Consider the following 9,822-nt stretch of genomic DNA (forward strand, 5'->3'; position numbering starts at 1 on the left):
TAGGTGGGAGGAGTCCATTCATGGACGGAGCCAGCTGCCATATTGTGAGGACACTCTACCAGCTGCATGGAGGAAGCCACATAGAGAAGAGCTGATGTCTGTGAGACACTGAAGAAACAGATGCTCCAGCGCCAGCCACTACAGCCCCACACATACCACAGTCCTCAGGCATTACAGCCTTAGATACCACAGCCCCACACACACCACAGCCCTCAGATAGTACAGCCCACCAAATACTACACCCCCTCACAGCATCTTGACTGTAATCATCAGAGAATGCAGCCAGACTCATCCATCTAAACTGCTCTTAAAGACTCTTGACTCAAACTATGGTGCCATTTTGCCTTTAAGAAATAATGAGGGGCTGGGGATATAGCCTAGTGGCAAGAGTGCCTGCCTCGGATACACGAGGCCCTAGGTTCAATTCCCCAGCACCACATATACAGAAAACGGCCAGAAGCGGCGCTGTGGCTCAAGTGGCAGAGTGCTAGCCTTGAGCGGGAAGAAGCCAGGGACAGTGCTCAGGCCCTGAGTCCAAGGCCCAGGACTGGCCAAAAAAAAAAAAGAAAGAAAGAAAGAATGAGCCAGGCACTGTTGGCTCATGCCTGTCATCCTAGCTACTCAGGAGGCAGAGATATGACAATCGCCGCTCAAAGCCAGCCTGGGCAGGAGAGTCCATGAGACCCTAACCACCAATTAAACACACACACACACACACACACACACACACACACACACGCTTGAAGTAGAACTGTAGCTCAAATGGTAGAGTGCCAGCCTTGAGTGAAAAAAGCTCAGGACCAGTGCCCAGGCCCTGAATTCAAGCCCCAGAACTGGTACAAAGAAACAAAAAGAAAGTGGGGAGGGAAGGAAAGAAGGAAGGAAGCAAGCAAGGAAGGAAAGTAGGTAAAATAAAATAATGATTTAAAAAGAAGTAAGCATTCTGGGGGCTGGGAATATGGCCTAATGGTAGAGTACTCATCTCCCTTACATGAAGCCCTGGGTTTGATTCCTCAGCACCACATAAACAGAAAAGGCCAGAAGTGGCACTGTGGCTCAAGTGGTAGAGTGCTAGCCTTGAGCAAAAAGAAGCCAGGAACAGTGCTCAGGCCCTGAGTTCAAGTCCCAGGACTGGCAAAATAAAAAGCATTCTGGAGGGCAGTATTGGGGTTTGAATTCAGAACCTTGCACTTGCCAGACAGGTGTTCTACCACTTGAAGCAAATATAGATATAGATATTTAGATACACGTATGTATGTATGTATGTATGCATGTATTTTGAATAAGAAGTACAGCTCCCCCCCCAAAAAAAAAAATGACTTGCCCTGGAAACAAGGCTCATTCATGTGTGTGAATTGTAGCACATTGGTGAAAATGAACCTGACACCATGAGGCGATCACCAACCAAGTACACTCCCAAGGGGTCCCTTAAGCCCTCTCCAGGAGGCCTGCATGAGTATAAGGGGTGAGTTTAGCAAGGACAAAGGCTGCAGGGCTGAGCTGGAAGAAGGCAAAGGCCGAGGCTGTGGTGAGGGGAGCTGGGGGTTAGGAGAACACAGACAGGCATGACTCATTGACTTTTAATGACAGAGCCTCAAATTGTGGAGTTTGGTTCTTCCAAAGCCATGGGCTCCACCTCTGCCAGCAAGAATTGCTCTGCTGCCATTTCTTAGAGGTCCAGAAGGTGTTTTGTTTTGCTTTGTTTTGCATAATGGACCTATTTCCCAGGCCAGCCCTTTCTGGGTTCGTTGTCGTGTGTCAAGGCAAGCTTTTTGAACAAGTCCTTGGTGGGCCGTGGGGAGGCAATTTCCATCTAATACAGAATGCTTAAGATGGAAAAAGCCAACTTTTCAATATCACTTCAGGGACCGTATTTTGTGCTCTCAGCACAGTTGATCTGACAAAGGAGGGGATTTGAGGAAGGGATGCCAGTGTGCTACTGCCCCCTAGTGTCCAGAGACAGTCATTGCTGAGGTTTCTTCCAGGGCTCCCAACAGCTTTCCAGCTCATCTTAAAACCCCTAAAGCAAAGATTGCAATCTGGCAGACCCCATAGCCAGCAGGAAGACTTGCCTATTGTTTAAAACTCTGGGAGAAAAAGAAAAAGGATGTAATGGTGCACACCTGCAATCTTAGCACTCCGAAGGCTCTAGTTTGCTCCTGGGGTTTCAAGTTTAAGGCAGTGAACTGGAGGGGGGAGGGGCAGGACTGGAGACTGAATTGGACTTTCAAGGCTGTTTGGCAGGAACTGTACCATTTGAACCATGCCTCTGGCCCCTTTTATTGTTTTGCTATTTGAAGTAGGGTCTTCCCCCTGCCCCATCCTTCCCACCGAGTCCAGCAATTGTGCTTCCTCATAGCTGGGATCACAGGCATATGCCACTGCCCCCAGCTATTAGTGAGACGCAGTCTCAGGAATTTTTGTCCTAGCTGGCACAGAAGCGTGCTGTTCCTATCTCCACCTCCCCAGTGGCTAGGATCACAGGCTGGAGCCACAGGAGAATGTCCTGTGAGCTTACTCGGAGCTAGATTCCATGTTGAGGCCTGGGAGATGAGGAAACTGTGGGGCCTGTTTCAAGATATAAGGCACAAATTCCCCTGCAGATCCCGAGCTTGAAGACCAAAGTCCGGTGAGCTGTTCCCGTGTGAGACGTGGAGAGCCTGGGGCCCCCCAGAGGGGCAGAATCCGAGTGCAAACCCGGGCCCCGGGCCCGCTCCCGTGTGGAACTCCGCGTCTCTAGGCCCGTCCTCCCCGAAGGCTGAATTTCAGGATGGTACGTAGCTTTCGATGAAGTTTAAGCTCAAGTGGAGCTCAAGTGGTAGAGCTCCCGAAAAAGCTCAGGGACAGAGGTCCAGACCCTGCGTTGAAGCCCCAGGACCCGCACCAGCGCCCGGCAAAGATTCCAGGGCCGACCCCTCGCGCGCCTCCAATCTGCGTTCTCACGGGGATCGCGCACCAGCTCCGCCCACCTGTAACTCAGGCCACGCCCCTTCGCTTCTGATTGGCCACCGCTGGCACGAGACGCACACCGAGGACAACCAATGGGAGTGGCCCACGGCGGGCCTTTCCCGGGTTAGCCGACGCGGATGCTAGAACCCGGAAATGCCAGGGACGGACAGGTGAAGCCAACCAATCCGCTGCGACGGGAATAGTGGGTTGTCCAATGGTGAGTCTCTGGAGGAGGGTCCAGAAGGCCTGCTGTCGAGAAGGTCCCGGCAGTGGCGGGGGAAGCCCGGCCGGCGCGGAGCCTGGGAGCGCGGGAGCGCGGGGAGCGCGGTGGGAAGGCCCCGCAGCGGCGCGCAGTGAGGTGGGGACGAGGCCGCGGGGCTCCGGAGGGTGCAGTGGGGCCGCGAGCCCTGGGCGGGGTTCGCGAAGGCCGGTTCTGCAGACTGGCCTTCCAGCAGTCCCTCCGCCCCTTCTGGCCTCAGTTCCCCGCTTCTGACCACGCACTCCCCCTCCCGCGCACCCCTGGCCACGGGAGAGCCGGTGTCCTCCGGCCCTTACAGGCAGGGTGGAGGAGCCCCCGCGGGCCCCGCCTCGTATTGAGACCTGGGACCCCGGACTTGGGCTCCCTTGGGGAGCTCCTTCCTGACTTCTGCCCCCCTCCCCCCGTTCCTGGAACCGAACTTACCGGCAGTGCCTTGATTCCCCTCACTTGCAACATGAAGTTGTGCGTGCTCTTCCTCCTTAGGGTGGTGTGAGGTAGGGTCTGGTGAGATGAGAGGCGTGAACAGTTCAGTGTCCAGCACCCCCATAGTTGCCCAATAAATGCTTATTGTTGGCACAAGGCTGCTTGAAAACTCTGCCCTCCTCCACTCCCCCTGCCAGCACCCACACACCTTGCCTTTGGTCAGACGTGCTCACCCAAGACCTGACTTCCTTTCCAGATGCTCAACTGCCTGGTCCGAGGGACAGGCCAGGGAAGGAAGGTTGGAGGGAAGAGCATTGTGAGCACAGAGGCTGAATCAGGGTGAGGGTAGGAACCCCGCACCAGGCAGCAGCGAGGTCTAATATACCAGAGAGCTGCCGTGGAGGATCCTGTGTTTTCTGGGCCTCACATGCCTGGCTTTAGGAGCCAGGAGATGGCGGCTGAGGTACTTTCAAGCTGTGGAATTCCAGAGTTCGGGTCCTCAACCTGTCTCTTGGTGACTTTGGCAGTTCACTTCTGCCAGCCTTAGTTTCCCCTTCTGGAGTATGCAAGTCACAGCGGCACCTCCTGCTCAGGATGTTTTAACATGGCGAGGGATAATAGGTGTGAGGTGGTGCTTAGTGTTAGTGCAGGACCTGACACTAGCGTAGTACCTAGCCTGGAACAGTGTGACTTTTCTGCCACACTGCCCCAGAGAGTCACCAATCCTTGCAGGCTGTGAGACCCACACTGGTCCCTGGGGAACTGGAAGGCGTGGTGGCATGTCCAGGCCTCCCCTTCCCACCTGCCCAGCCCCTGAAACAGATCCACTTCTGTCCCTGCCTCTACAACTCTCCGTCCCTTGCAGATCCTGCTGTTACCAGGCCGGCCTGACATGGGCAGGGGGCCCCACCCCTGATTCCAGATGACGCTCATGCCAATGGCGTCAGTGATGGCGGTGACCGAACCAAAATGGGTCTCTGTGTGGGGCCGTGTGCTGTGGCTGACGCTGCTGAGCATGGCCCTGGGGTCGCTGCTGGCCCTGCTGCTGCCACTGGCAGCAGTAGAGGAGCGCTGCTTGGCTGTGCTCAAAGGCTTCTACCTGCTCAGCAGCAGACTGGATAGGGCGCAGCATGCCACCACCAAGCGCACCAGCCCATCCACGGAGCTCAGCATCACCTCCAGGGACGCGGGGCTGCTGGTAGTCAAGACCAAGGCATCTCCAGGTAAGGCACGGTGGTGTGTGTGTGTGTGTGTGTACTGGGACTTGAACTCGGGGCCTTGTGTTCTCACTTGGCTTTTTCACTCAAGGCTGGCTCTCTGCAATTTGAGTCACAGCTACACTTCCAGCCTTTTGGTGGTTCGCTGGAGATAAAGAGCATCTTGGACTTTCCTGCCAGTGCTGGCTTCTGACTAAGATGCGCAGATCTCAGCCTCCTGAGGTAGCTAGGATTACAAGTAGGAGCTACAGCACCCAGCTCAACACTTGCTAAGAGGAAAGTGGTTTGCAGAGGACCCCACTGTGACCTGTGAACAGGGCCCTGTGGTATTGTGGTGAATAACTCAGCCCTGAGCTCCCAGCTGAGACAAGCTGACTGGTGACCACGCCGTTGCATCATGGGAGCAGAGGAAGCACAAAGGACAGGGGGTGGCATGAGCACCGAGTCCCAGCCATAGGTGGGTGTGCTGCAGGGAGGAGGGCCGCCGAGGACTCTGTGTGGAGGTCCTAGCATGTGGGGGCTAGTTGTGTAAGGCTGACACTGGGAAGAGGGCGGGACCCATAGCCACACGTGCCTCCAGCCCCTGGATCGGAGCGGTGGGATAGCTCCCCTGCCTGCGCCCTCAGACGCTCGGTGCACCCCTCCCCACAAACATGACTAAAGACCGCCAGACAATACCCCTCAACTGGGCACAGAATGCAACCCGTGAAACAAACACCCCCAAACAGCCAGGCACTAGTGACTCATGCCTGTCATCCTAGCTACTCACGAGGCTGAGATCTGAGAATTGTGATTCAAAGTCAGCCTGGGCAGAAAAGTCTGACATTCTTTTTTCCAACTAACCAACAAAAAGCTGAAAATAGAGTTGTAGCTCAAGTGATAAGAGTGACAGCCTTGAGCAAAGAAGCTAAAGGACAGTACCTAGGTCCTGTATTCAAGTCCTTGTATTAGTACTAAATAAATAAATAAACAAGGAACAAAGGGAGGGAGGGAGGGAAGACATGTCCAGGGGTGGTGACCTAGACACCAGGCTGACTAGGAGCCAGCAGCACCGCTAGGGCCAGAGGGGTGGGGCGGGGCAGGGCCCAGCAACCAGTAGGATGAGCAGCAGAGGTAGGAGAGTTCACCTGGTGGTGCTGTGGGCCCTGGACAGCAGCACAGTGGGGAAGGGACAAGGACACTCAATGCCCAGCCCTCTGTGTGGTCCCAGTGGGAGGCAGGGGGCTCCCTCCCCACGGGGCCACAGGGCCACTAGGCATGTCAGCTGACCAGGCCTCTGGCTGTCTCCTAGCAGGCAAGCTGGAAGCCAGAGCAGCCCTGAACCAAGCGCTGGAGATGAAGCGCCAGGGCAAGCGGGACAAAGCGCGCAAGCTCTTCCTGCACGCTCTCAAGATGGACCCGCACTACGTGGACGCCCTCAATGAGCTGGGCATCTTCTCAGAAGAGGACAAGGACATCATCCAGGCCGACTACCTGTACACCCGGGCCCTGACCCTCTCCCCTTTCCACGAGAAGGCGCTGGTGAACCGGGAGCGGATGCTGCCACTGGTGGAGGAGATTGACCAGCGGTCTTTCAGCACCATCGACAGCAAGGTGAAGAAACTCTTGTCTATCCCCAAGGACAGCTCGGCACTGCGCCGGGTGCTGGAGGAGACGTACTACCACCACATCTACCACACGGTGGCCATCGAGGGCAACACCCTCACGCTGTCCGAGATCAGACACATTCTGGAAACGCGCTACGCCGTGCCGGGCAAGAGCCTGGAGGAGCAGAACGAGGTGATCGGCATGCACGCTGCCATGAAGTACGTCAACACCACGCTGGTCTCACGCATCGGGTCGGTCACCATCAGCGACGTGCTGGAGATCCACAGGCGGGTGCTGGGGTACGTGGACCCGGTGGAAGCGGGCAGGTTTCGGACCACCCAGGTTTTGGTGGGGCATCATGTGCCCCCCCACCCCCGGGAGGTGGAGAAGCAGATGCATGAGTTCCTTCAGTGGCTCAACTCAGAGGATGCCATGAACCTGCACCCCGTAGAGTTCGCCGCCTTGGCTCACTACAAGCTGGTGTACATCCACCCGTTCATCGACGGCAATGGCAGGACCTCGAGGCTGCTGATGAACCTCATCCTCATGCAGGCTGGCTACCCACCCATCACCATCCGCAAGGAGCAGCGCTCCGAGTACTACCACATGCTGGAGGTCGCCAACGAGGGCGACGTGCGCCCCTTCATCCGCTTCATCGCCAAGTGCGCCGAGAGCACCCTGGACACCCTGCTCCTTGCCACCACTGACTACTCAGTGGCCCTGCCGGAAGCCACCCCCAACCATTCAGGGTTCAAGGAGACACTCCCCATCCGGCCCTGACCCTTGGCGTCGTTTCTCTCTAGGTGAAGAGGGAACCAAAGAAAATGCCATTTACAGAAACCTAGTTCTGCAAATCCAGACCTTCAAAGACTATCTCCAGACGTTTGGTTGTTGTTGGGGTTTTTTTAGTTAAAAAAGACTAAACTATAAGCTATGTATCTAAGGTAATTTATAATTCAGTGATGTTATTTATTTGCTTCTTTGGAGCGAGCTAGCCATGTTGGGGCGGGGGGGGTGTCTCCCTGTGGCCATGCTGGTTGGCAGCTGGGGGTGACCAGGATGCAGGTTGTGGGCAGGATTTGCACTAAGGTGAGGGAGGGAGGCAGAGCCTATGGGAGAAGGCTCTCCCCATTTTCTGTCTGAAATGGCCCCATGGTTAGCACCATGAAGTGGGCCATGCTGGGGAGAAGCATGCCCATGTGCCGAGGTTTCTGTCTCTACACCCGGATGGCTCAGTGGCTTTCCTGCCTCTCCAGGCCGGAAGTGGATGCTGACATTTGCCTTAGATGCCTGACTTATTTCCAAGGAGTCCTTGGAGCCATCCTTCAGACCTGAGTGCCGGTGGCTAGGATTTTCATAAGGGAACGATTTTTCTAATTCAGAGAGCAGCAGCTTTGGACTCACTTCTTGATGTTTCTTACATTTCATTGGCAGCAGCTCAGACCAGACGCTTTAGTGTAAAAGTTCTCTGGGCTGGTTCCCCAGTAACCGCAGGGTTGCCGACCCACAGATGAAGAGTCCCACAAGGAGGAGGGCTGGGGTCGGGGCAAGTTCAAAGTCTAGTGCCACTGCTTGTGGCTCACATCTAGCACCAGCCAAGCAAGTCAAACAAGAGTGAGGTCCTAAGTAACTTTCTGATCATAAATTAGAATCCAGTGATTATGTGACCAGAGAGGCAAAGTACGTGTGTCCCTTCTGAACCCATACCCTTTTTGCCTCCACCTGGCAAAGTCACTCTACTGTCCCAGCATCCCCTGGCGGTCAGTGCCTGTGGGCCTTACTTTCCTAGCAACTTCTCTTACTAAACAACCCAGTGCCCTGTGTAATCTTAGGACAATCACATGGCATAAATGTCAACTGGACGTGCCTTTAAAGGCCTGGAAACGTCAGGGTTCTTTCCCACGCTGAGTGGCAGTGTCTGCACCAGGCTGGGCTTGTCAGCAATGGGTACACCACACTAGACTTGACACCTGCTTTTGACAGCCTCATGGACCTGCTCCGATGTAGCAGGTGTTTGTAAAGTTACATGATACGTCAGTGGCATACTCAGCCTATTTGTGAAGTTAGTTGTTTAACTGGCACACTCAGCCGGTTTTCTGAAGCTCAGGAAAAGTGAGACGCACAAGATGACCACCAGTGGTGGCTGGGCCCTCAAAGCCAGAAGATGGCGCCTCTCCCTGACCCGTGCTCAAAGTGGCATTTGTCTTGGTTTCTCACGCCAAGGCGTGGGGCCTGCTTGCAGTACCACAGTGAGAATCTGCACTTTAGCTATGTGTGAAGGATATTGTTTTAACAAACTACTGATTCTAATAAAGTATTTTATTACATACACGACTGAGGTTCACGTCTCATTTGAGCAGTGTTTCCATCTGTCCCAAGGTGGATTCGGAACTATTGCTCACGTGGACACCCTGCACCTAGTGTGGAAAGGCCGAGGCCCACAACCCATGAGCCCATGGAGAGGGCAGCCAAGCTGTGCTGGTGCGAGATGGTGCTCCCAGCTCAGCCTGGCTCGCCAGAGGAACAGGTTTCAGAGCAGCCATCACACACGACAGCCTGAGCAGCCTCCTGCTGCCCACAACTGCTGTGTACTTGAATCCGGAGGGAAGGCCTAGAAATAGTTGCTTTCTGTGCACTTTTAAACTCACAGGGAGTACAAGTGACATCTTGGGCAGGATCCGAGACATGAAGGCACTGGTATTCCCAAGGGTGACATGACCTATGACCTTTCCATGCTGACACCTGCACACACACCCCAAGCAAGGGAGGAGGATGGGCAGAGGCAGAGGTCAGCTGTGAGCTAAAGCTCAAAGATAGGCATGGAAGATTTATTTTTACAGTTCAGTAAAATGGTTTAATATGTTCAAAATTTTCCATGAAAAAACGTTAGGTGGCTGGGCATGGCAGCACACAACTGCTGGGCTGTAGCAGGAGGAAGACAAGTTTGAGGCTAACCTGGGCTGCACAGTGAGACTATCTTTAAAAAATAAATAAAGACAACTTAGGTTAAGAGTGTAGGTTGGGTTGAATGTGGTAGCTCACACTTGTAGTCCCAGCTACTCAGGAAGCAGAGGAAGAAGGACTGCAGTCTGAAGGTCAACCAGGGCAAAGCGGGAGGCCCTGTCTAAAAACAAATGAAAAACCAAAGAACGGAGGTCATAGTTCAAGAGGTAGAGAGAACGCTCTTGCTAGCAAGGCCTTGAGTTCAAACCCCAGCACTGCCAAAATAGAAAAAGTAAGCTCAGGAATGGAGTGCTTGCCTAGCTCACCGAGGCCCTGGGTTCCCGCCCTGGCCCTGCACAGATCACATGTAGGAAGCCTGACGGTGTGCAGCCATCACACTCTGCAGATACATGAGCTGCTTCCCATTACCCGGCCATCTCCGCA

General features: G+C 54.5%; 1 protein-coding gene across 2 annotated transcripts; it reads left to right on the plus strand.

Annotated features, from left to right (window-relative positions):
- The first annotated feature begins 3,208 nt into the window (after window positions 1–3,208).
- On the plus strand, window positions 3,209–8,201 carry Ficd (FIC domain protein adenylyltransferase). 2 transcript variants are annotated; one of them, XM_048342762.1, is made up of 3 exons: window positions 3,209–3,302; window positions 4,497–4,854; window positions 6,143–8,201. In XM_048342762.1, exons 2-3 carry the CDS (start codon window positions 4,554–4,556, stop codon window positions 7,213–7,215), a joined length of 1,374 nt encoding a protein of 457 aa, XP_048198719.1. In that variant the 5' UTR covers window positions 3,209–3,302; window positions 4,497–4,553; the 3' UTR covers window positions 7,216–8,201. The 2 variants fall into 2 exon arrangements, with proteins under 2 accessions (XP_048198719.1, XP_048198718.1); XM_048342761.1 differs by having other exon boundaries at window positions 3,211–3,302; window positions 6,140–8,201.
- Window positions 8,202–9,822: the final 1,621 nt, after the last annotated feature.

The sequence above is a fragment of the Perognathus longimembris genome, chromosome 3 (genome assembly GCF_023159225.1).
Source record: "Perognathus longimembris pacificus isolate PPM17 chromosome 3, ASM2315922v1, whole genome shotgun sequence".
In the NCBI taxonomy this organism is placed as follows: Eukaryota; Metazoa; Chordata; class Mammalia; order Rodentia; family Heteromyidae; genus Perognathus; species Perognathus longimembris.